Genomic DNA, 27,419 nt, shown 5'->3' on the forward strand with positions numbered 1-27,419 from the left:
GCGGGGGACACCCTGAACGGTTGCCAGCCAATCGTAGGGCACACATAAGCGAACAACCACCCGTGCTCACACTCACACCGAGGGAGAATGTAGAGTGTTCAATCAGCCTGCCATGTATGTTTTTAGAATGTGTGAGGACACCTGAGTACCCAAAGAAAACCCACGCAGGCACAGGGTGAACATGCAAACTCCACACAGGGAGGCCGGAGCCGGAATCGAACACAGCATATCTGCACTGTGAGGCGGATGTGCTAACCAGTCGACCACTGTGCCGCCCATTACTACCAGCATTTCAAAATATGAAATATTATTGCATAATATTTACACTCATGTTTCATCATTTTCGTCGTTGAACGTCGTCTAGCTAACCATGTCCACTCTGTCATGAAGGGAAATATCAATTGACAGAAACTCAAAATATAGTTGTTATATCTGAATCCTGTTGCTATTTGCTAACTGTGCTCATCATATGCGAACATGAGCCAAAAATGTCCACCCTGGCAGCCAGCTCACATATTTTGCGTTGACAAAATCCGGGGGTTTGACCAACGTGTATTTCCGGCGGCATAACAGTTCCCAAATACAATTAAAAGGTTCAGCGGGAAACTGAACCGCCGCACCTTGCCTCTAAAGACGTCTCGTGCTGCCTGCAGCTGAGTAAATGAACGATTTGAGCTATTTCTTAAACCTGCTCGAAGAAATGCACTCAAGTCCCCGAGTGAGTGACGTGTTCATGGGCCTTCGCTCTCCTTCCAAAGTACGCACTGTATGGATCTGAATGTACAGTTTGTGCTTTAATGCAAGGCCGTCCGTGCGCCCAGAGAGGCTGTTAAAGTGTCCCTCAGGTGAAACAGATGCTGTCAAAGTGTCACTGTGTGAATTCTCCCGGACTCCCATTGATTTACTGTCCTCCCCCACTCCTTGAGTGCAGCGTCAGCTTCTTTCTGCTGGTTCTGATAGTTTGACGGGCTGACATGTTTGCCTCAGATCATCCATATGCTCAGCCTCATCTTCCTTGAGATCTGGCAGAGACGCAGTCCGATGAGGTTTTTTTTTTTTTTCGCCGAGGAGGAGATTCAATAGTACCCACCAACAAGCCAAAGCGTTTCGCGACATCCTGAGATGAAGCAGACTCTCGGGCAGGTGAGGGAATAACGATTAGGCCTCGGAGATGAATGTCTGACTCTTAATGAAAATTAGAAAAGGATTGGTAGGATTAAAAGACCTATTTTCTTAATTTTCTTAATCTAATTTGGTAATTTAGCCCCAAGGGCTCATTTGTTACGGGGATTCAATAGCCATCCCTACACGGGCGGAGTGCACTGACAGACTCACTTAGTGAAGCTGTAAAAGCTGCAAAAACACAGAGGTGACCTAAATGACTTCTCTGTTTTTTTTTTTCTTACAGTCACATAAGAGCCACAATTTGATAACAACAGTCGATCTGAGCCACGGAGATACTTCAGCCCACATATTTAGGTTTGCTTCAGCAGTTTCCGAGGAAGGCTGTGTCGTGGAAATCAGCAAAATAAATACAATTGATCAGGGACACTTGGAACGTACCTCGGCAAAGCAACGGGCTGCCGTGGCCTGGCTCCTCGCGTCTCTAAGCAGATTCATTCATTCAACTGCCTTTGAAAAGTAGTCTGGCAAATTTTGTCGGCCGGTACCCCGCATTAGCGACTAGCGGCTAGCCGCTAATGCCGGCCACTGGCGTAAATAAACAGAGGCATTAAAAAAAAAATAACTCAAGTATTTTTTTAAAATCAAGGTACTCAAATTGCTCGAGGACGTGTTTCACCTCCAAACAATGTTAGATAAAGACCTCTTTCAGCAGTTTCACTGTCAGTGAATTGTGCGTTAACACAAGTGCAGGAGTGTACACTGCACTCCTGAATTGTTTAAACAACAAAAAAAGTTGCGCAATTAAACCAACTGTTAGAATTTTTGTTTTTTTTCGATCAACTCTGAATTCTGATTTCTGTCAACTCAAACGTCAGTTGTAATGACTAATCACTTTTAACCCTTCCTTCATTGGCAGGTTTGTGATTTTTACCCACATTAGAAACAATCCTGAATTCAATCTGAAGGTCTTGAAATTCTCTTTTCGCTTCTGTGACACGTCTCGATTGTGTCACTCACGGGAAAAAAGAACATTCTCATTTTTTAACTATGCAGACTAAATCCAGCCTTCGAATAAGTGTGCATCTGACAGAAAGATAACCGGGGAGTTCACCGCTAGTTGTGCAGTTAATCGGCAGCACACGTAATTAGTGCTAATTAGGATAAAGGCCGTTCGGCTCGACAGGCGTCTGCCTCCAATGGTGGTGCGCCTGAATGCACGTACACACAAACACAAGCAATAGAGCTGACTTGTTACTTAGCACAGGGTGTTTTTTTTAAAAAATCAGGGTAGGTTTAACATACTACCCTCATACAATTCTTTTTCCGTGTGGCTTTATGTGAATGACCTTTGACACACACCAGGGGCAGAAAATAAGGGCAGTCAGGGAAATCGGTGGCGATGGGCAAATTGACACGGGGCTTCAAATCTGAAGTCTTGTTTCGAGGCGCATCACGTGTCAGTCACCGGGCTGGGGGGGCAGTGACCTCACTACCTGCCTTCCTTTCACCTTTTCACCACTTGGCATCCTTCATTTAGAGGCATTTGTGTCTTGGAACTATTTAGTGATACATTTTCTTTTGTCAACGATGTGCCGATCATACCATATGCATCAAAATTCCTTGTTGAGTGGTTACGCACGAGGATCCATAAATAGAGGTCCGATTCCCTAAATGAATGTGGGTGCATTTTGTGAGTGATAAGTGCTCATGGTCATTAATGGTGCTCACATTAAGCAGACGTAAGGAAGGGGAAATATTTTAAAAGCATGTAAAAATGGGTATGGAATCGTATTTTTTTCCCCTGAGAACTCGCTCCTGGCAGGGTTTTCTTCCAACCATCCATCCATTCTTTTTTCCGCACCTCTTATCTAATGTTAAATCATTCCACCTGTCATACAAACAAGCAGCCGAACTCCCCTCGTCTGCCGCTGTGATGGCGTAAAGGCAAGCAATCAATTCACAAAGGCATTCATAAACTGTCTAGTCGCCTTTGACTTCTCAAGTGTTGAATTTGATGATCGATGAGTGGCATTTCCGGGTCTCTTGCTCAAAGGTTGGTGGTGTGTTTCAAACGACGCATGCGCTTTTTTCGTCACGTCAAAAGTTGAGTCGCAGCTCGTAACTACCAGGTACGAGGTCCACTTAAAAATCAAATTGCGACTGTGAATGGAAAAGAAAACATTTCCGGTTGTAAATCTGTCATTTAATATTTGTGCTGTTTTTTTATGGATTACCTCTCCAAGAAAAAAACAAAACAAAACATTTTCACACTCCTGGAAAAAAAAAGACCTTGCACTTGCCGTTGAACAACACAATGCATGTGTATGCGCGTCGGGAGGTTGTACCTGTGTGCTTTTTATTGTCAGCGTTATCTCGCCGAGCCACGGTGTCGAGGTCACTCTCTCTGAGGCCGCTTGGCGGTTTGAAGGAGCTCTAAAGGTGATTGAGGAAGAAAGGCGGTGATGTAGGCAGTGCATTAATTACAAGTCACAAAGCTGCAGAGTCTGTGGTGGTGTGGCGGTGGGTGTGGGGGGGTTGAAAGGCAGTAAAATGTTTTCTGACTCAGTGAAGGGGGCTGTTAAAATATCCCACAAACACATCAGGGTTCATTACCGTAGTAACCTTTACCATAATTTCTTTTTTTCCACTTCTTCTCCCTCCCATTTACTGCTCTAATTTGCAGTCACATATATTGCCTATATTTCTTCGGATGGGGGGGAAGAAAAAAAAAATCAAGATTTATGAAGCAGAACTAAGACATAAACAGAGGAGTTGGATATATTGAAATGGTGTGGGAGTCAAATTGATTGAAATGCCTCCTTTTATTTCTTTTTTAAGATAGTGTGTGCTTCGAATACAAAATAGTATCACGGACACACTGAAAAAAAAACCCCCTAAAATAAACACAAAATTATTTTTGGATTAATATTATGTCAAACTTGCATTCAAAAAACCCCATCCAATTTGATGTTGGGATTTCTTTTTAAAACTAAACAACTTGACAGAGTAGGGGTGTCACCAAAAAAACGATTTGAATGGGAAAATTTGTTTTGATTGAAACATCATCTCATTTCGTGATTCCAAGTTTTCGTCTGGAAGCAGGTCTGGCGTCCTGTTTCGTCTACAAACGAACCTCCAGTGGAAATGGGAAGACAGTGAATAACAATAAGTCTTGCGCTTCAGCACCTGATTGCGTCGCTCCGTATTCCCCAATTAGCCAGTTCAATGAGCATGCATGCTTCCCTGTTATCATTGTAAAAAGGCTCGGATCCAAGCAGGCAGCCTCCGCACCTTCTTCAATAGTTGATGCACATTTTTAATGGGTTGGCAGCCTGCTTCTTTATTATTTCTTCTCATTTGGTTGAGCTCCAGGAGGCTAATTATTGAGATGCGCGTTTGTTGGGGGGGGGGGGGGGGGGTTGCCCTTTGGTTGAGTCTGAGATAGGAAAGCTGTGGAAATTTTGTTGTCTTAAGTGTTGGAAGGGATTAATTTTGAACAAGGAGCAGTGGGCGTGCTGGTGACTGACAGCTGGAGTCATGTGTTGCCGTTTTGGTATAAGACATGCTCACTAGATATAAATATTTTTTTCTTGTACTGTAATGCAACATTAAGGTTGATATAGAGGGTGTGGGAAAAAAGTTGACATCATTTGAAATATGAATATCCGAGTAACTCCATTTCCAATGCAAACAAGATGGAAGTTATACAGTACATTGAATGTTGAAAAACAAGAGCTTCATTTAGTGATATTCAAAACGTTTATAGATTTTTAGAACCAATTACACAAAGCATTTTCTTTTACACACTTTTTTTTTTTGTGAACTGTCCAAATTTTCTTTTCAGTTGTCATTCTTCACCCCGAGGGAAAAAAAAACCTAACTAACATTTAACTTTTTTACCCATCTCTTTAAAATTGAATGTAATTTGAGCGAGAATTGGCGATTTTATCAAACTTCAAAAGGACGTCCTATTTTTTGGGACGCTTCTTATCTTGGCCAGAAAGTAAAATTGAAATGGCCATTATCTCAATAATTTTTCATAAAAAGAAGCATGTTTCGATTTTTTTTAAATGAATATCTGATATCTGATGCAACAACTTGAAGCGTCCTCGCTGACATTTTTATTTAGTTATTTTTTATGTGATTAAGAATTTCCAACAAATGTTCTTCAGTGATAATTGTTTGCGGCAGAGCAAGAGGATTAAGGAGCGCTCTGCAAATATGCTCTAAAAAAACAACAACAACAAAACCAAATCTCCAACCTCAGGCTGTTAACAATAGCGCCATTAAAGCCATGCATGGAAAATGACACAAGCAGTCATCGCAGAGTGACTGGCTGTGTTCCATTTGTTGTTGTTGGCGTAGCGACACGGTTGAATCCTGTTTTAGTTTAGATTTTAAAACATTAAAATGCAGAGGGATGATATTTAAGAAGGGCCTTTTGTTATTGTATGTATGATCGTAGTTGGCACCCAGCGAGGCCAAAAAAGGTGTCCAGTGTTTCACCGCACTTGAGAAAGTTATGTTATTCATGATATATATATTTTTAAAAATTAATCAGATGATTAATTAACTACATACATCCAAGTACTGTCATTGTAATTGCAATCATATTCATACCCGGGCTGAATAAAATTGACAGAGCAAACGTGTCAGAAACAAGCTCACTTGTTGAATACAACTGTGTATGTGAGTGTGTGTGTGTGGGGGGGGGGGGGGTATTTATGTGGGTTAAATTGATGTATTGCAGTCCACCAAAAGTAGCAGCCCTTCCCACATTGTTGCTGCCTGCGTAGCTTGCAGTCATCCTTTCCAATTTCACTGTTAATTATCTATAAGGTTTTCAAGCCAAAGCCACATTTGTCTTTTCCCCAAGAAACTCATTTCCTTTACCGCTTTGGACTTTTTCCTTTATTCGTTTCGAAGTGCAGATGCACAATGTGTAAGGTTGGTGTATCCACGCGACTGCCAGCAGAGCCCAAGGCAAGCCGTGCAGCGTGCCGCCTATTTAAAGTACGCTTGTGTGGACTGCAGGTAGGCTGACGGCAGTCACGGCTGAGGGAAGTTTTTTTTTTTTTTCTTTTGGCAGCTTCTCCTCCAAAAAGCGAGCAGCAGACAAGCACCCACACATCGGTCCGATGTAACGTAAACACACAACTTCCCGCTGAGCGCTGACAGCATTCAGTGTGCTCCTCGCTGCCGTTTGGAGCGAGTGTTTGCTTAGGTGTGTTTGACAGTGGCTTTGATTGCTTGTTAACGGTTCATATTTTATGAATGCGGTACTGAAGGTAAATATGGGCGTCTATTTACCGGCAGTGTCGCAGTCATCCAATATGAACCGTTGACAGGCATCATGTGATTCATGATCATCAAGTGCACTGTTGGTCAATCGCGTTATTGGGTCATACACACAGTGGTACCCTACAAGTTTAATTGATCGTTCAATTACATCCAAAATGCCGTTAATCTCTTGCTTCCACCCGAAAACATACAAGCTCAGTTTCCGTGACAAATCTGTTCTGGAAAGTCGCATCAACATCAAATTAAACCAAAGTAACATTTCTTATTAGAAATCATGTGAATTCAATTATTCCATTCCAGAGTATGGAATCGAGACACGTTAACTATTTTGTTCTTGTTTCTTGACTATGACTGCTAAATAAGCCACCATCTGACCAAAGAAGGTTTGGTTCGGCTGCGTTCAGACGACATGAAAATGTGACCTGTAACTGAACTACTCAATTCAGATTTTTTGTCAAATCCAACTTGGGTCACTTTTATATGTGGTCCTAGATCTGATACTTTACCTTTTTTTTTTTTGCACTGTGACCTCAGTCTGAACGGACATGTGTTCGACCTATACGCCATCGAAAGCCCGATATGCGCTCCATTTGCGCAAAGAGGAGTGCTTGCGAGGGAAAATCACACTTGTCTGTAAATCTGCCGTTCTTTTAGTAGTAATTCAGCTACACGGACGGTTCATTTATTACGCGTGGCAATGAGGTGATGTCATCTTCATTCGACGTCTCCATGATATGAAGATATCGAAAAGGCTTGCCTCATTTCCCCCAAAATATTTCTACCTCCTTCCGCATCGCTCCTTTTTACATATTAGATGCGACAAGGGACCACATTTATCGCGTGACATCTTTTGTGGGGGCCACTCATGGACTATCAATAGGCCCCTCGCAGTTCAAGCCAGAGGACAGCCATCTTACGTTGCCACTGACATCTGTTTTTTTTTTTTTTGGCTGACAACGCATCAATGCATTTTTTCTGATTGGATCTCTTCATGAAGTAATGTTAGCCTCTCAAAGAACAGACTTTACAGTTCGCGTAGACCATTCACAGTATATTAATCCAGGAGCATGAATCGTGATTTACAGAGATTATATTTCCATTTCACAGGAGTTTGTTTCCTGATGGGCTTTGCTTTCATTTCATTGTTAATTGCTTCTGACAACATGATGCAGTCAAATCTTTGAGAGAGATCATTTTGAATTCTGTTGTTTCCCCATGAAATGTGCATGTCGCGCTTCTCCCTCACTGTATGGCATATTCGTGGCACACCCGTAATACTGGGCATCGTTAGGCTATGAAAAAAGTACAAAACAATCCTTTGTATTGTACTTGGCGTTTTGAGACCATGAAAAAGTATTTCAATGCGACGACCAATCGGTTCCAACTGATAGAGCCCTCGCCCCAATTAGTCCATGAAATCAAAGTTCCACTGTATACATGTTGTTGTTCTGAGAAACTGTATGACCACCTTCCCGCGGGAGGAATTCTATTATTCTTTTTTTTTAGGGGGGGAAAAAGAAAAAAATCCAATAAATGGAGGTGCTCTAATCTCTGCTGCTGGAGCAGACACACATTGGCACATTTCATTTATTTTCTGCCGGGTTTCTTCCGATAAGAGCGCTCCATGTGTTCATTTAATGGGAAATCAAGCCTGAGACCTCCCAGTTTGAAACAAACGAGCAAGGCGAATCACCGCAAACATCAGCCCGTGTCATCGTCGGTAATTTCACGTGCAAATGGAACATTTAAATGGAAATATGCAAATGAGGAGGGGAAGAAAATACACCGAAACCGAACGGCTTCTTTTAAGTCGCCCAATGTGAAGATGTTAATGTTCTATCTTAATTAGCCCCGCTACGTTCTTGGTGGCCCTTCTGTTTTTGAATGTTAATAACTTTGTGTGCCCAAATTCATTCAAACCGCCATCCTAGCAAATGACAGACAAGAGGAAGAGGGCACCGTCGCTGTCTATTAATCAGCATCTGCTGAATAAAACAGTTGAAACGAAATGGGCCGGCCAGCGCAATTAATGGGCTTCGAGGCTTCAAATTTGCATTACGGTCCCCTTACGGTGATCTTACGCGATCTGTACATGCTCTGACTTTTGTAGACAGAGAGCATGCCAGATTTTTAAACAGAATGCCGTGCACAAGTAGAATATCAGGCAACGTGTTGAATCTTTGGCTCTTGTCTACGCCCCTCCTGGGAAATCACTCGGAATAAAATTAGACCTGAGACATTCTGTACGCGAGTGTGTGTTGGTCTGGAGTGTATGTCAAAAAGCTCTTGTTATACGACGGATGAGATCCTCTCTGCTTATTGCTGCTCTCCTCTTTCCCCCTTTTTTTTGGAGGATGAGAACATGGTTCACCTTTCTACCTCGAACTCGCAAAGATTAACTCCCTAGACACAGACAAAGGTGACTTAGATATGCCGCATGGGGTCTAGAAGGAATTTCTCCCCTCCCTTTGCAGCACAAGCCCCTCACATTTTGGTTAATATTTTATAATGTCTCTTTGTGAGACCACATTGAAGATGTCACACTTTGCTCGAATGTAGAAAGCCTGTGTCATCAAAACGTGTTGATTTGCTGTCCCCTCAAAACGACTCAAAATTCAACCTTTAATGCCTCAAGTGCGGGCAACAAAAGTGAGTACACCCCAAGTGAAAATTGTTGTTGTTGATGCATGTGGAGTTATTTTTTTTGTAATTGGGGGTGGGAGGTGGGGGGGATCTGTGCATGCCTTTGTGCATACCCGTGATTCAAACCCAAGTCCACTATGCTGCAGAGATGGATGGATGGATGGATTGAAGGCCATGTGAAACAATTGCTGTTTTCGAACTTTTGCTGTTGCCTCTCCCTGAAGGCAACACCTCACACAGATCGATCGATCGATCGATAGATAATTGTTAAAAGTGAACAGTAAAAAAGAGGAGTGACACGCGCACACGGGACAGAAAGAAACCAAAAGGTTATCTTGTCCTGCCAAATGTGTCTGTGAATGTTGACTTAAGTATTCTTACTACCAGTTTTCTACATTACATTTTAACTCAGCACATTCTTTCAGAAACCTGTCAATCATAAATTACCATGAATGGCAAAATAAATACAAATGAATTTAAATCAAACAAATCACATGTTCAAACAAACCACTTCAATTGATCCGACAGACGTCTGCTAGCTCAATGCTACGGTAATGCTAACCCCTTCAAACAACGGCTCATTTAAACACGGAGCAGCAACACATACAAAACAGAGCACACAACAATACTCACAGATTTATATTTCCTCTGCGCAACGATTATTAATGTTGCGGACTACTTCTACTTGCTCGTAATCACGTTGCCTCTCTACGAGTTGACCTCAGTACTGCCTAGCATGTTGTAATACAGTCAAAATGTGGATTGCCTGTGACCCATCTTCTGTGCATTTGTAGTTTTATTATGTATTTAAAATTCCAATGAACTTGTTTCTGCTTAATCAGTGATGGAGGCTATCATAGTTTTTAGATTTTTTAAACAGTGAAAACATGAACTGTAAAGTACTGTAAGGACAGATTTCGACAGTTGCAGCCGAGACTGCGCTTTCAGAGGAATAGCTCCCCCTTAACATTCCCTCCTCCTCCTAAAGAGACAGACTCGAGAGTGTTTTTGACATATCGCGTGGCCATTTCTACTGCTGCTTCTTGCTATTGGAGCTGCAATAACAGCGGCGCTAATGGCTACGCTACAGTTCGGCGGAGTGCCGTCAGGAGATCTGCGGAGATCGACACACGCTTTCGAGCGTCTATCGAGTGCCCTTCACGAGGTGCTGAGGATAGTCACAGACTCTTCCCACCCTCTTCTGAAATTCTTTAATTCCTTGCCGATGAAACAACCAAATCCTTCATTTACGGACGCAACGGCTGACTGATAGCTTAATTACATTTTAACTGTTTGCTAATATGTTTCCGGTGCTTCCGTTGCAGGCGCTTAGCTATTGGATCACGATGGCAAAGGCCGAATATATTGTACAGTATATAATCCTGCTCCACACAGTTTTTGTTGCACGCACGGTGTCCCTTCACCTTGCCAACAGTGCACAGATGCACTTTTCTTCCCAGAAAATTGTCTTATTGACACAATATATTCACTTTGATGCACATTGCAAATCTAATTTCACTTTATGCGTTATTCATGTGGCCTGAAATCCTTCGTGCGCCTCAAAGGGTCGTATGTATCAGAACACAGTGGCTAGTAGACAGACTAAATAAGGCAGTCGTCATGCATTAATGCGCTTTTTTCTGCCTTTTCTAATATTGATCTTATCGAGAGCTCATGTTTATAATATTGAGGTTCCTAGTCATTGTCAAGATGAAACAAAACACAAGTAGCATCGACAACCAACAACCTACACTGCCACTTCCCAGAGTGACGTGCTTCAACGAGGTGAAATACAGCCATCCCTCAACGTGCTCCGCAACCAGCTTGGAAGAAATTCTGCCGAAAAAGAAAGTCTGGTGTGATTATTTTTCGCCTGTGGTATTGATTAGCGCTGGTTTGTGGGGAAAAATGGTGATGGAAAAGCAGGAGGACAAACACAAACGAACCAAGACTGTTGGAGAAGGCTGTCTCCATCCTCGTATTTTTGTGTTTCATAACCTTCTCTACGCCTGTCCCTCGCAGTGCCATCGCCTTGGATAATCAGCTGGTCGTCCTGGCAACTACCACGGCGGATGCGGGACGTTACCACGTGGAGGCCATCAACGAGATGACGGGCGATAACGTGACCAGTCCCGCCGTCTATTTGAGCATCTCAGGTAAGAAAAAATAAATTTAAAAAATCAGGGAAGAAGAACAAATTTGTTCTTTAACATTTTTAAACTTTCGAAGTGTTCAGTGGTTAGCACTAAGGTTTGGGGTTCAAATCTCAGCTCCAGCTTTCTTGCATTTACGTCCCCCGTGCCCCTCCGGCCCTGGTGTTTGTGTAAGTTTTCTGCGGTATTCCCTTACAGGATACCTCTTTTGGACTGGTCGCCACAACATCTGTAGACAAACGCTTCGGTCAGTTGAACCCTTTCATGCACCATGTAACCTGATAACGTGATAAGCTGTCCACTGTAGTAACCGCCGTGCATGAAAGGGTGAAAGTTTTGAGTCTCTTAAAAAAAAAAAAAAAAAAAAGTTTAAACTCTAAATGGCACCCCTTTTGAGGCGAGGGGTCCGCATTACTTACGGGATTGAAAGTGGGCCTCGCAGAATCGGCAACTTTTCATGACGTTCCCGGAATCATTTTATCATGCTGGTTTCCCCTAACATCCCTCTTTATCTCTGTGGGAGTGAGATGATAGACTACACCGTCGTCTTGCAAGTCCTTCAGCTGAGACGTTCACTGCAGAGAGAGAGGGAGAGAGGGAGTGAGGCAGCTAGTAGTGCTCTGTCCCTTGTGGCTGTATAGACTTTTAATTAGATTTTCTTTACGGAGTTGTATCCTTTGGCATCCTTTGTCACATATCCGCACTGACACACACACACACACACACACACACACACACACACGCTCACACAAATGGCACCTTGTTATAGCTGTCAGCGTGGAGTGTTCCCTTAGGTGCTTTCAAAGAATTGGTAAGAGGAGCGTAGTTAGACTTTACTGATAAGACTGAGGTCGTAAAATGCCTGCTTTTTTTTTTTTCCTGAATGTGCGCGTTTGTCTCTTTTTATCAGCTCGTGTTTTCCTACAGTAAACCTTCCTCTTAGAAATATCCATTGTTATAAAACAAGCTACCGTTTTTATTGACATTGAGAGAGAGAGAGAGGGAGAGAGAGAGAGAGTTCAGGAAGGAAGTTGCAAAGTGTTTTTACTTTCAGAAATGTAATGAGAAATGAAATTGGATGCAAGGATGTCTCTGCTAATAGCATTCAAGCTAGCTTAGCGCTTAGTGTTAACTCCCAGTTGACGCCAAGTGGCAGGGAAAGCATACAGGATGGGTGAAGGTAAAGAATCGCTTTCAAATAAATGCCGCAGACATGATTGAAGCCATTTTCACACTTATGTCATTAATATGCCATTGGTCCGCAGAGTCCAAATCTATACCGTCGCATATACGACATCGCCCGCACACCTCTACTTTCGACTTTGACGCTCTTCTACGGCAGAGAAACAGTGGTGCACATTGCAAAGAAAAAAATGCAGAAAGAGGAATGTATTATGAGTTGCTAGGCAGAAAAAACATATTCTGATTCGTGCCATGAAGTGATTACCTGCCACACTTGACACATGACAAATGAATGAGCTTCCTTTTTTTATTTTTTATCTCCACCTTCTCTCTTCTGGTAAACAGCCGGCGCAGACGACGGCACATTTCAGTGCTGTCTGTCAAACATCCTTATTTAAGAAAAACCTCAAAACAAAACATAAATCCATCCATCCATTATCTAAAAAATACAATTCCATAAATGTGCCTGAATAATTTAGACACCTATTTCATATTCTCCCTTTTCTTACTTTGATTCCAACTTGGCGCTGTGCAAAGAAGAACAGAAGGAAAGTAAAATTATCAGAGGCAAAACACAAAAAGGAAGTAATGAAGTGAGTCACTGGCACAGAGTGAGAATATCAAATCAGAACCGCTGCTGAGGACTTCAAAATATATATATTTTTTCTTTGTGCGCACAACTAAACCATTACAGGTGAGAGAGAGAGAGAGTCTGCTTGTCACAATCTTGCTCCCTCGTGATGGCCAGTCCGAATCATTTGCCTAATCTGCAGTGCCTTTTAGATGGCGGCGTACGGCCGGCCACATGACCTCCCCACTTGACAGATCCATTATCGCCATGCGCCCATCCGCTTTTCCTGCCAGTGCCCGGTAGACGGCTGAAGATAAAAAAGCGTTAGCTGTCACCCGCGCTCGAGATGGAACAGGCGCAATTGATGGCGGCTCGGCGGCGTGGGTGAGAGGTCACACTATAATCACGGAGAGTAAAGCGCTAAAATAAACCGCCCCAGCGCCGCTTTAATGCAGAAGACAATATACGGCCATAAACTTAACAACCTCAGCAACCAAGGCGCCACATTGTACAGCGGGAACCTGTTAGAACTATATATATATATTTTTATTCTGACTCACCGCTAAAAAATAAATAAATAAACAAACATCAATTGTTCACCCATTGTTACAGCGGATATAAAAAAGTGACACACTGTTCCTTGGAGGCAGGGTTTTTGTGATACAATAACAATGAGAGCAAAACAAATATTTTCAGAACATGTCGACTGCTGGTTTGAACTGTTCATAATTCCCTCCCCTTTGTCTAAGGCCCCAGTTCCAGCTGAAGAAAGTCAAACCCAAAGCTTGAGGCTGCCACCAACATGATTTACTCTAGCTTTAGTTTTCTTTTGGTGATGAGCAGTGCTGTGTTAGTTCCGAGCATACCTTTTTGGAATTGTGGCCAAAAAAGCTGTCGATTGAGTTGTACGGCTTATAGGTCACTTTGAGGTCGGGAACATTTTAGAAAATAATTTCTCTCTCTCTCCCCGTCTCTCTCTTTTTTTTGGTTTAAATCACAAAAATGGCATTAGAACAGGGGTGTGTAGACATTTTGTATATGTCCACTTAAAGTACAGCAAAGAGCAGTACTGGGAACAAATCGAGTACAATGATGGTCAACTTCTCAAGATGTCCGAAATTCTTCTGATTTTTTTTTTTTAATTGGCCTGCCTTTAAATGTTGTATTTTGCTTTTAAACGTTTCCTTTAAGTCATTCAGTGCCACGAAGACTGAGGCTGGCAGTGACTGTGAATGTCGTTCTGCCACTCTGTGAAGCACATTGAGTTACCTTGTGTACGAAATGCGCGACATGAATAAACCTGCCTTGCCTTGCCTAATATTGTAAGATTAGTTTGAGCCGATGTTCAAGTCTTTTGGGATCATAGTTGGGGTATATCCAGGATTTAAACTATGAATATAGGAAATGTTAACTACAGTAATCCCTCGTTTATCGCGGTTAATGGGGACCAAAACCACCCGTGATAACCAAAAATCCGTGAAGTAGCGACCAATTAACATATACAGGTTAAAACCATTTTTTTTTTCTTTTAAGTCTGCAAAAAGTCCGCAAACAGTCCGGGAGAAGCTGCAAAACAACAGCGAGTCACATAGAGCAACATATACAGTACTGTACTCCATGTCTATGGAAAGAAAGAAAATATATAATTTTTTTTTTTTTTTTTTTTTAAATGAATATGTTTGAAAAAATCCGCCATGCACCGAATCCGTGATAGACAAACCTCGAAATAGCGAGGGATCACTGTATTTTGGGGCAAGGGGGCTCCGATGTTGGCATTGGGGCTTACTTCCGAGAAAGCGAGAGTTCATTATAGAGGTGAGACGTCTGCCAAGTTGCAACTGTCATGACAGTCGTGGTCAGTTTGTCCCTTATCTTATTGGCTTAAATAATACTGTAAGTAAAATAAACATCCATCCATTTTGTGTACCCCTTATCACGTTGAGGGCCACGGTGAGTTGGAGTCTGGTTTTGGGCAAAAGGAGTATTACACCCAGCATGTCGATAGACAATATTCCACACGTGCATTTGTACCTGCATTATAGTCACTGAGTGGGAGGTCAGAAGCGGTACCAAATTGAAAGAATGCGAGTTTCTGGTACCGCGTTTCCTTGCCCCCAACGTGTGGATTTGAAAGTGTTCACGTCTCCAGGCTCGCTCCGCTAGACTCCGGAGTTTATGCCCACGGAGCTGTCAGGAAACAGAACTGTGTTTATATTTCATCTCTGCACAGTGGATCATAACAGCGAGAAATGTTTTTCCGATCTCCTTTATTCCGTCTGGAATCTTCAGTTTGCAACCCGGCGGCTACATGCTCGCCACTCGCTGCTCCTCGGGGAGGGATTAAATGCAAATTTTGGTTGTAAACTTCTCCTACAAGTTCTGCTAGCCTTCTTACAAAATTCGTCTGGCCCAGGGTGCGCCGACCTACCGTCAGCTCAAGCACGAAAGAAAATGGATGGATAATGGCGCGTGTGCTTATGACATGACAGAGAACCACTTCCAAATGCCGAAGGGGCTTTTATTTTTCCCGTAAGCGATAAGAGATGAGGCTCTGTAGTCCAATTAATTAAAGTTCACACATACATCTTCTCATTTCTCTTTGATGTACAAGCACACCGACACACCTCCGCCTGCCAATCAAAGGCGCGCCGGCGTAGCCTTCTTGTTGGCGCCTTATCCACCCCCCCCCCCCCCACCCCCACCCCCACTTACTTCAGAACAGTGGAAGTCTTTGTAGATTTCTGCTGCAGACCATCAGAGCAAAATATCCCCTGAGAGAGAGAGCGACATACGGTCACATGAAAGACACAAACATGGCAAAGACGCCAAACCCGAGGCACTCGCCGTGTCTTGGACGCCATCAAAGACGAGATGAGCGTTTTGGAGAGTAAAGAAACGAGGAGAGGAGGAAAATCCAGTAAACATGGACGGCCATGGAAAAAGAGGTCAGGCAGAATGCGGTTCTGGTACCAAGTGGACGAGGTGAAGGAAGTCGGCGCATTGTTGAGACACCAACGCGGGGATCAAACGGCGGAGATAAGGCCGCTGAGAGAAAGACGAGACGAGCTCGTGGCGGAGCCCGGTGATACTTGCTGATACAATTATTATAGCACTTCAAATGCTTTAGTCTCAATAATTGATCGGCCGCCTCCATCTTTCTAGAGCAAAGGCGCGAACGTCACGCTTGTTAAGTATTGCTGAAGTGCAAGAAAAATGCTCAAATGACTCCTCCTCATGCATGTCCTCCAATGGAAAGCAGCTTCAGTTCCTCTGCCCGCCCAAGTCCGATTTTCAACCTGGGCTGCTCAAAATCTACCCAGCGAGTGTGTATGAATCCCACTAAGTAAAACGCCCCACTGCCAAGTGATTTGCTGCTTCATGCAGTCCTGCCGGGATGCAGCGACTATCAAGAAAAAAAAAAGGAAGAGAACAGCTGAAGTTGACTTGGGGTTCATCTGTGGCACTTTGAATGATGGCAGTTGCGTGCCGATGTGGTTTGTTACTTCTGAACACAGCCACATCCGCATTTGCAAGAGGGTGTGCACACTTGTGCAACCACGTGATCATCAGTTGTTCATTTTTACTTCCCCTTTCTTGGGCACAAGCGGTTGGTGGTCCGTTATCTAATTTTCTTCATGTTGGCAACAATGCAAAATGGTAATTTGGAGAAAGTGAGGCTCTGTGCTGATGCATTCAAGATGTCTGACTTTTGAAGCTTTTTTTTTTTGTCACATTTCCACAAAGCTACATCCTTCCTTTACTGCAGACACATGCAAATTATTCAATTTTCTAATCACCAGAGACTTGAGTTTATGGGATCCACCTGATTCTGTTGTCTTCTGTTTGATACGTCGTATAGTGTATGAGCAAAAGTATTTGGACAAAGTCTTTCGATGCTGCCACGATGAATTTCAAATATAGTCCTCCTCCATAATATCTCAGTTTATTGTTTTTGCAGTTTACTTACAACCTCCTACATGGTGCAAACCGTTGGTTCCAAATCAAGATGAAGAACCTTGTGTGAAGCCAAGTTACAAAAAAAAAAAAATCAAGCTCAAGAACGGCAAGCGCAATTTTGCAAATCTGCGGCCTGACTCTCGCAAGTTTAAAAGTCATTTCCAAAGATGGAATCTGTCCTACTTTTGCTTGCTATATTATGTCATGTTGCTGTGGGAAAAAAAAATCTGACAAGAAAGTTAGCCTCAGACAGTACTGTATACTGTGGCATACGAGTGTCTGGATGTCAAATTATTTCTCTTCCAAGCCATTCCGCTACACTGTAAGGATTTGGATTATTCTGAATAGAGAACAGATATGCCTGTGAGGCAGCCCCCCCCCCCTTCTTTAAAATTTTTTTTTTTTGGTTGTCTCTCGAGCAATGCTCCTGAATGACAAACGCATCCCAGATAAGATGAAGGGATCCCACAATCTGTTTCTATTCTTCCTCTTGTGTTCTCCTTCCATGCCCACAAGTGACGACGTGTCTTGTTCGGTCATGCTCGGCTGGTGTCTGACCTCTAGTATGACCCCCTTAATTGTGTATGAATCTTCTTCTTCTTTTTCAAAAAAAGGTATCAAGCAGCTTAATGCCGATCCTAGTTAAGTTTGCTTTCCTACTACACATCAAACTAGGAACATTGCGCGTTGTGTCTTTAAAACAAACACATAGCTCAGTCTGCTAGCCTAATGCTAATGCTAACACATGAACAGAAGCACATGGCGCAGCATACATTGAAACAGTCAATATAACAGCGCTCACACTCAAGATTGTCTTTAAGAGCGGCTCCGAGGAGCTGTGAGGTTATTATATGGTCAACCAAATTAGAATTTTGAACAATCTATTACCGAATGTGATACTGAACAATAGTTGCTAATCCAGGTTTCTTTGGATATTCAAAAAATAATAATAAATCCTTAAGCACTTGATAATTGTTTAACATGGTATGCCTGTGTATGTATGTGCGTGCGTGTGTGTTACGGTGTGCGGGCGCTGACACTATTTGTTATGTTTTTTGTGCCAGTGTGCCATTTGTTTCTGTCCTTAATCCCCTCCTCGACCAGATGTTTCCGTTCCACATCACTGAATCCTAAATGAGAGCCTGCCGCTGCTCTTTTTGTGTCTGTGTGCACAGTTGTGTGTGCGTGTGCGTGTGCGCGTGCGCGCTCCGGGTCCCATCTCGGTTGTTCTGCGGCGCATCTAATTGGAGGTGTTTTACTGTCCCTGAACAGCGCATGATTGTTATGGCCTGTGATCGTTGTCACGACGTGTGCATTTCAGGAACGCGTGCACATGCTGTATGTCATACATGCATTACGGTCCTGTTGCACCAGTGAGACCATTGAAAACCACATTGAAACAAAAAAAAAAAAACATTGAAACACGGCAGTTGTTGTGACTTTCAGCTTGTCACAACAAAACTTTATAAAGCCCCCCGCCCATAAAAAGGGGGGGAAGACCCCCCCCCCTCCGAAAATTAACCCTTTCATGCACCATTTAACCTGATAACATGATAAGCTGTCCACTGTAGTAACCGCTCTCCCCGAAAGGGTTAAACATCATGATTTAATTTAAAAAAATTATTATAATTTTTTTTTATACAATACAGTGCATGGCACGGTGGTCCAGTGGTTAGCGCGTCGACCTCACAGTGCAGAGGTACTGGGTTCAATTCCAGTTCCGGCCTCCCTGTGTGGAGTTTGCATGTTCTCCCCGTGCCTGTGTGGGTTTTTTCCGGGTACTCCGGTTTCCTCCCACATTCCAAAAACATGCATGGCAGGCTGATTGAACACTCGAAATTGTCCCTCGGTGTGAGTGTGAGCGCGGATGGTTGTTCGTCTGTGTGTGCCCTGCGATGGCTGGCAACTGGTTCAGGGTGTCCCCGCCTACTGCCCGAAGATGGCTGGGATAGGCTCCAGCACGCCCTGCGGCCCTTGTGAGGATAAAGCGGTTTGGAAAATGGATGGATGGACATTACAGTGCTATTTCTCTTACAAATAATTTTGTCTAATATTTTCTTACTGGAACCAGAAATATTGTCGTATGTTTTTAGGGGGCTGGAACAAATAAATGGCATTCCAATGCATTTGAATGGGGACAATATAATTGGTTGGTCAGGGAATAAATTTGTGAGTCAAGGTCCAACCGCAAAGTGCATTTCAATGCATGTCCATACATTTGAAACCATTGAGTGTTACTCATTTCAGTCGTTAATTTCAAAAATTAAATTCCACTAAATGATATAAGACACAAATTTCTTGATCAAAAGTCATTGTTGTTTCTTTTACGGCAAATTCAAATTTCTTCAAAGGGGGCCTTTTGGGTTTCTGTTCGCTGTAAGAGGTAATCATTCAAATCCGAATCATCATCATGAAATATTTCATTCAGTGCCAGTTTCACTTTTTGTATTGAACCACTGAAATATGTTTTCCGCAATATTCTAATTCATTGAGATACACTAGAATTTTATAAATAGCAAGTTCGCTACGATGGAGTCTCCGCAACCGACAGCAAAACGTGTCTAACCTTCAGGACATGTTAGCTCTTCAGAAAGAAGCCTGAAGAATGACCTTAGTAAAACAATCACACAATAAATATAAAAAGAAAATAAATACAAGTGCATTTTCAGTGACCAAAAAGACAATTTACTTTAGACAACAACAAAAAATAAAAATGATACTGCACATCAGCTCCTCAGTCAACATGGCCTGATAGCGATCGTTGCGACATGATTCCCGCTGCTGATTGGACGGCCTTGCGGTTTTCTCCAATTTATCGTTGGGTGACCCACCGAAGACAAAACAAGCCCCACATTTGATGCTTTAAGAGCTCCCGACACCCTGATAAGAGCACATGTGAGCACTGAACAGTGACATTCAATTCCGCTCAAATGACTTTTAATTAATTACTCGCGAAAGCCATTGTAACCGTCTAACACAAGCGGTTCCACGTGTTTATTTTTCACCAACATGATAAAGATATTAGCGTTTTCCATTTTGGACTCTCCTGATTTTGTGCTGGTATTGCAAGGCAAATTGTTATTTTAGCGAGATAGTCGTCAAAAAATGTATTGACTGAGGATAATGTACAATGCAATATTTCCATAGGTTAGATGAGCTAAACGTAAGCTAGACATGTAGAAAGACCAAATAAGATCAGTCAAAGTTGAGAGCCAGTTAGCAAGAGACGGGAAGTTTGGAATGTTTCTCAGTCTGCAGTATCAGGATTAGGTGGAATGTGAAGTACCTCTCAAATGGAGGACTCACATATTGACGTCGCATAAAAGTTGCACATTTTTGTTTTGCGGTTTAAAATGGCAAAAGCCTGATGATCGGATGTCTTTGATCAACTATCCTGTTGCGTGTGCCGCGTCAAGACTCTGCTCGTAAAATGATTGGGGCCGACAATCGTAAATGTTAAACCTATTAAATAGCTACGATTGCAAATCCTGGACCCAAACAGAGGGGCACAATAATTCTCCACAGTAAAATTGAAAAGGTGGAAAGTTAGCCCCCCTCCGCGACGTTGCTACCAGAAAATAGGATCCAGTCCACTCAAAAACTTTAAGACACTTATCATTGTTCAGCTGCTTATAAAATGACTCCGGCGTTTTATAATTTCCACGACATTTACATGATGACTGAGTGATTCTGATGAGGACTTCAAAAGCACTGATACACAGACCCCGGTGGCAATCTTCTACTTGTACTTGTGTAACAGGCAAAGGTGGACAACAAACAGAGTGCCTGATTCACAAAAATATAAAATATAAAAATGGAGCAAACCGCTCGCGTCGAATCCACAAAGCGTGCGCACGCAGATGGTGAAATGCGTCGCTAACTGAGATACCAAAGAGAATGCGTCTGGGTTCACCGGGGCTATTTGCGCGTATCCAAATGAGATAATAATCATATACGTGCCCAAGTCTGTGCCAATGAGCCTCATCGATAAGCAATGTCGAAGTCACTAACGCCAAGCGCTAATAGCCACACTCCGTTTGAGTGACGCAATCAACGCCTAATGCATTTTATTTGAAGGCGCTCTATTACCCCGTACGGCGTTACATTACGTCTAATAAAAGAACAAAAACTTTGTAATGAGAGAAGTAGTTTCAAGAAAAAATGCAAAAACAGAAAGGGGGTCGGATGAAAATGACAGGTTGAGTAGGTAGCCGAAAAGCACGTTGAGACGGCGCAAACTGCGGGTGCAAATGAAGAGCAATTAAAAGGCGATATAAGCGAGCGCAGTTCATTCTTTGCGGATTCTGCCCTGATTTTATTTTTCGTCACAGCTCTGAAGAGGCAATTTAGCAGTATCTCTGCGTGAACAAGGCCATCTTCTACTTTTTATTAGAGATGCCCTTCTTTACTCTGCCAGAGCCACGCTTGGTTTACACTTACGCCCGCACAGCTCTGCTCGGCTAATGACTCCGTACATCGATTAATTACTGCCACAAGAGTTTGCGTCTGAAATGATTCGATTGACAACTGCAGCTGGATCGGCCTCCGTTCACGCCCCCCACCCCCCACCCACCACCCCGCATCCCGAGCGCCCTCATTTTGCCGTCTTTGTCTCTCGCCGTGCTTCTATAATTAAAACCCCGGCGCGCAGACAATGAGATGGAGTGATGGACAGGAGCGTGAGTCATGCACTATGTTGGTCCGACAAGCAATATGCTCACAGTGTGACTGCTTTGTGTGAACCTCCGTCCTCCTTCTACCTAGTCCATCGTACGTGTTTCCCATCACAGGACTGATCTCCAAGTGTATTGTTTTGACAGAGTCACGTAGGTGCACACCCACTCACGCGGGCCAACACTCAAGCATCATTTGAAGCAAAAAGGCCGTAATTAGAGAGCGGGAGACCGAGCAACTAAACAAGAAAAGCCAGATGCTCCCTGTTACAAGTGTGTTGCGTCTACAAGCTGTGAGGCTCACAGGCCAAAGAGCAAAATAAGCTGCGAAGGTCTGAATCCACTTTCGCTTCGCCGCAGTGGCACGCTCATGAGGAAACGAGCATCTCGGCGTTATTTGTATGCGTCAATGTGTCTCGTGGCAATATGCAAATGAAGCAGATGGATCAATGTCCTATGTTGAATCAGCCGGGAGAGTGCGAGGAATTGCCGAAGGGGGCGTTGCCGGGCGGAATAATGTGCCGTTATTGTGAGGGATGCCAGCCAGAACAAAAAAACAAACCTGATGTTGCCGTCGACGCTGACTTATTTACGGGCACATGCGTGCTTTTACGTGCGGATATTATCTGGCGCCGCTTAAAGGAGATGGAATGCGTGAGCACACATGAAAGCTACTCAGGGATGGTGGATGAGGTGTCAAGTGCACCGATAAGTCGCTCGATGTTTTAATGATGCTGACGGCCGCGCCGGTGCCCTCGCCAGCCACCCCTGCAACCTGAAACTGTGTCGTTGTGCTGTATATGTGTGTATGCAAATGAATGTTTGGGGTAGCAGCTGGAGACAGCACATACACAGCTACATTGCGGCTTTTTTTCAAGAAATGTGTCTTCTTGTCTTTCTTGGAAATCCTCGCTAGGTTGAAGAAACGTACACGGTTTATAGCGCTCATTAAAGCAGCGGTATCTCGTTTTGAAGCTGCTAGCAAGATTTGAAAGCAGATTCACTTCACCCTCCCTCGCCACCCTCGCGTTTTTTCCCAAAGAATCGGCCCCGGCTAGCTAACATGCATGCACGGCGGCATTCCAAGGCAGCTACATTGCTAGCATGACTTGTTCATGATTAAGTGTTGACAAAAACGATTTTTTAAAATTGTGATATAATAAATGATTGTCTGCTCCTCGCATCATACCCTCTCAAACTGAGCCGTACCTAATCGAATCGAATTGAATTGATTCAAATCGATTCGTTCCGCTTTGAAATGTACCATCCTCGAATCATATTGGACTCGGCACAGCACCAGATCGCACCTTTTAAAGTCACATATGTAAAACACACACACCACAAGGTGTCTCGTATTCTCTGGTACAAATATGATCATGTTAATGTATTTAAAATTATATTTTAAAACGTTTCATTCTCATCTGTCAGGGATAAAACTCTCTCTCTCTCTCTCTCTGTGTAATATTTACTATTGGGTGGGTGAATATGACATGTTGACGAAATGTTCAGATTTGATAAAGAATTCCTCAAACTAAATTGTAAAGAAGAATTCGGAGGTGGGTCAACACTTCCATGTTGATTCCAATTGGAAAAAAAAGAGGAAACAAATGTATTCCAATATTTTTCATGTTTCTGCGCTGAATGGAGGTCATGGTAAGATTCATCCAAAATAAGCAGGCGGACAGGATTACAATGTTCGTCCCCCTCCTTTGTATCACCGTGTTCTGCTTGTATAGCCAGCGCTTTCAGAAACACTCTCAGAGTATTCGGCATGGAAATGAAATATGATTATGCATGCAAATTCGCCATCCCCGTTTCTGTGCGCCGCTGCATCCTCTCGTGTGCACCGCGTAATAGGTTAGATGGTCGGCAGATGCTCATTTGTCGCAACAGAGAAAGGCAGGCAGACGCACCAGTGAATGATGAGGCTGCATGTCAGAGCAAGTGTGACGCCGTATCGGAAGAAAAGAAACCTCAAGGAAGAGTGGAACACGAGATAATGAGGTGCTGAGGAAGGGGAAATAGTCCATGCAGAGTTCAAGTAAAACAGGAAAAAAAGAGGATATGAGGGCATTGATTGCCGAGCTCAGCATATGGCGTTTATATTATTGTAGTCAGTCAAGGAAATGTTGGCTATTTGCATCAAGGTGTTGAACTGCCTGGGCCGGGCTTCATGCAGAAACGCCCTTACTTGTCATATGCACGCTAATGGAGTGTCGTGGTTGACACCCATTTGTTAATTCATTCATAACCACCTTGAGCTCTGATTTGTATATCTTGTGGTACTGTGAAATGTGTATTTTCTCTGATATGATATAAAACTGATTTGGGATTGTAGTTTTGTAGTTATAACATTGTAATATACAGTTTATAAACTATTCCTATAAGCAATCAGCATTTTTTTTTCCCCACTGTGGAAAAACAACAAAAATAATTGGAAGGAAAAACCGATTTCAAGACAGCGGTAAAGGAACGGAGGGGGCAGGAAAGGTACATTGGGGTGAGGGGGGTTTCAACAAAAAGTGGCGAGCAAGTGTAAAAAGCGCGTTTGCTTTTGAGGCCAACACTCGGGAGAAGAAAGAGAGGCGGAATGTGAGATGAATATTGAAAGGGGATTCTGAAAACAGGAATAGATCAACAGGGCCTTTAATCCAAATATAGTCTCCGTTGCTTACCTCTCTGTCACTCTGAGTGTGTCTGAGTGTGTTTGTGCAAAAACACACCCTACCTCAGACACGCGTGTACGCGGCCACAGTGTGATCCACAGACAGATGATGGCCATTACCAAGCTCCCCAAGCCAGGCGGAACAGCTGCAGCCCGATCACACTGATCTATTGCCGCTCTAATGAATCTGTTATGGCCAGACCCAAACAATCAATCTCCGAGCCACGTAATCAATTAGGCCATTAATCAGAGGCGGACCCCAACTGTTCCTGCCGGGCGACCGGGGTGAGATGAGTGACCACATTACATATCGACACAGACAAAAAGACACACAAAACACGTGCGCTGAACTTGTGAGTCGGCAAGTGCGCGACGTGCTCGGAAGGGAATCAACATCAGGCGGAACAAATTGAAATACTTTGTCGGCAACGTGGTTAGCACGTCTGCCCCGCCGTCGAAATGTCACGGGTTCCATTCTGCGCTCTGTGGAGTTTTTGAATGGTTGACTTGTGAATACAGTCCGAACGAATGGTGAACAGGGGAATTAATCAAATTCGAATCGACATTGCACTGTTGTATAGAAGGCAATTTTGAAATTGCAAAGGCTCGAATTTTGAAAAACGACCTCTGCTACACAGAGGGGTCGGCTGGGAGGCTTTGTTATTATTCATAGTTTTTTAAATTTTTATTTTGAATTAGAAAGTTAAGGGCGGCACTGCGGTTGACTGGTTAGCACGTCCGCATCACAGTGCAGCGGTCCAGGATTCGATTCTGGGCTCCGGCCGACCTGTGTGGGGTTTGCATGTTCTCCCCATTGTTTTTTTCTGGGTACTCGGGTTTCCTCCCACATTCCGAAAAACGTGCATGACAGGCTGATTGAATACTCAAAATTGTCCCTCGGTGTGAGCTCGGATGGCTGTTTGTGTATGTGTGCCCTGCGATTAGCTCGGGGTATACCTCGCCCACTGCCCGAAGACGACTGGGGTCGGCTCCAGCATGCCCCGTGACCCCTGTGAGGACAAAGCGAATCGGATCAAGGATGCATCAGAAACTTAACTCATTGAATACCACCCTTTTCACTGGAGCAACCCCCCTCAATCCCTCACATTTTACTGAATTTTGACTGATTTGCAAGGCCCACAGAATTTTCTGTTCTATGGCTATATATACATGCAACCTGTCAAAGGAAAGGTGAGACTCTCTTCTTTCAGCAGAAAAAAAAGTTTGTTTCTAGCTTTCTCCGTTCGTTGGCAATCAGCATTAGAAAACTGCTAAGTTTGATGGAAAATGCCGATTTTCTGCAGAAATCCAGAGAAAATGAGCTTTTTGTAAAAGCATGCATTTCAAGCATCATTTCAAGTTTTACACTATTTTCTGCTTTTGTGGCAGCTCAAATACCTCAATAATGTGTTCCTCCTACAAAAGAACATTACAAATAATGTTTTTGTCGCAAAATAATTTAATTGCACACAACAAAACTATTGAACTATGAACAAAAGTGCAGCTGTGGAGAAGATGGTTTTTGGCTTCCATCCAGTTTGTCACCACATCAATTCATCCCACCACGTCCAGATGCACGACCTATAAATTATAGAAACATAAAAAGTTGCAAATATATCTTGCTGCAGAGTGAGGTACAATCATTTTATTTACCTTTCTTTCCACCACCAAAGCGAGGAGTCGTCATCTTTTGGCTTCTGGTTGGACAATCTGTAATTTATAGAAGTATGTACAATTACCACACTTTTATTTTTTTTATTGTTGCTTTCCACTTACATTTCAACATCTCTCACACACACACATACATGCTCGCACACTGCTATTTACACCATTCATTCCACGTTGTTCAGCATCCAATTTGAAATGAAATGGAATATGAATTTAACACGAGTGGTTTTAGCAGAGCTGAGCGGACCAAATGTGTCCTGTTTTTTTTTTGTTTGTTTGTTTTTTGAAAACCTATGGCGACATACAAGTCAGCGCATTTACGGCGCATATTTTCATCCACATCTACGAGACGCATCAACCGTACATAAATGATTAGTGTTACTGGCAACTTCATAGTATTCGTCCGACATCGGGATCCAAATCGCTCTCCAATTCATCGTTTTCGCCGTCGTCTTTACGAGACGATTCCAACGAATCGCTGACGTGTGCCCGGCGTCGGCCATGCGAAGCAATGCAGCCTCTTTGCCGTCATCGCTGTAAGTCGCCGGGGAGACGATTTGTGGGCGACGTGGGGCATCGGGAGGCACAGAATTCTTTGCCAAGCGATGATCGCTGACGTGGAGCAAGTTCATCTTCATCAGATGAACTCGAAACTCGGCGTGAGCTATGCGGGCCGCGTGTAGCACGCCATGTTTGTGCAGGCCGACGTTCGTTTGACGGGTGCCGCTTTCGATTAGTGACCGAAGCGTCATTTTCTCTTCCACACAAACACCATCTCCTTTGTTGTTTTGTTTCGAGGACGCTTTTATACCGAAAAATAAATCATTTTTAGTTAGTTATTTCCTTTTCTCCATCGTTGCTAGTTGCTAATGTTCCAATCCACTATCCACATACGCCCCTCCTTCACTGTACGCCCTTTCTACTACTTTTGCTGCATGATCCTGGTTGATTTTTGCACCACTGCCACCCGATGGCCATTTTTTTGCTATTTAACATTGCCGTCAAGCCTAATCCTGTGGTGAGAAGTTGCATCGGACTCTCTTGCACCCTCCCCCATGAAAACACGTGATTGACGTATTAATACGTCATGGGGAGGGAACGGCTATGCGCAAATTGACGTATTTATACGTCAAAGGGTGTAAATGAGTTAAGAAGGGGTGCGCTTCACAAGTGCAGTCCAGAAATTTACATATTGTCGTTTCACGACACGTGAAAAGTTCAAGTGATAAAGCCACACATTTGTTTTTTTGACGAACGAATGTTTACGCCACAATTATTTGGTAGAATTTTGTGAAGTTGTCAGAGTGAATACATGAAAGACTGCAAATCACCGCTATTTTTTTTTTCAGCAAATAATAACTTTCAGATGAACTCATGGTCCATTGGCTTTTATTTTAGCATACGACTTTAAAGCCAAAACTATTCTTTGTAAGAAATCTGAGATTGTTTACAATAACAGTATAGTATAGTACAATATAATA

General features: G+C 43.2%; 1 protein-coding gene across 3 annotated transcripts in view; it reads left to right on the forward strand.

Moving 5' to 3' along the window:
- The window catches only part of sdk1b (sidekick cell adhesion molecule 1b), a 231,969-nt gene that overhangs the window by 99,038 nt on the left and 105,512 nt on the right, over positions 1-27,419 (forward strand). For all 3 annotated transcript variants that reach the window (XM_086119285.1, XM_086119284.1, XM_086119287.1), the window contains one exon: positions 11,092-11,225. In XM_086119285.1, the coding sequence (XP_085975411.1) occupies positions 11,092-11,225 (134 nt within the window). The remainder of the gene's footprint in view (positions 1-11,091; positions 11,226-27,419) is intronic.

This window comes from Hippocampus guttulatus, chromosome 9, assembly GCF_054856545.1.
Source record: "Hippocampus guttulatus isolate MCC_2025c chromosome 9, RoL_Hgut_1.0, whole genome shotgun sequence".
Lineage (NCBI taxonomy): Eukaryota > Metazoa > Chordata > Actinopteri > Syngnathiformes > Syngnathidae > Hippocampus > Hippocampus guttulatus.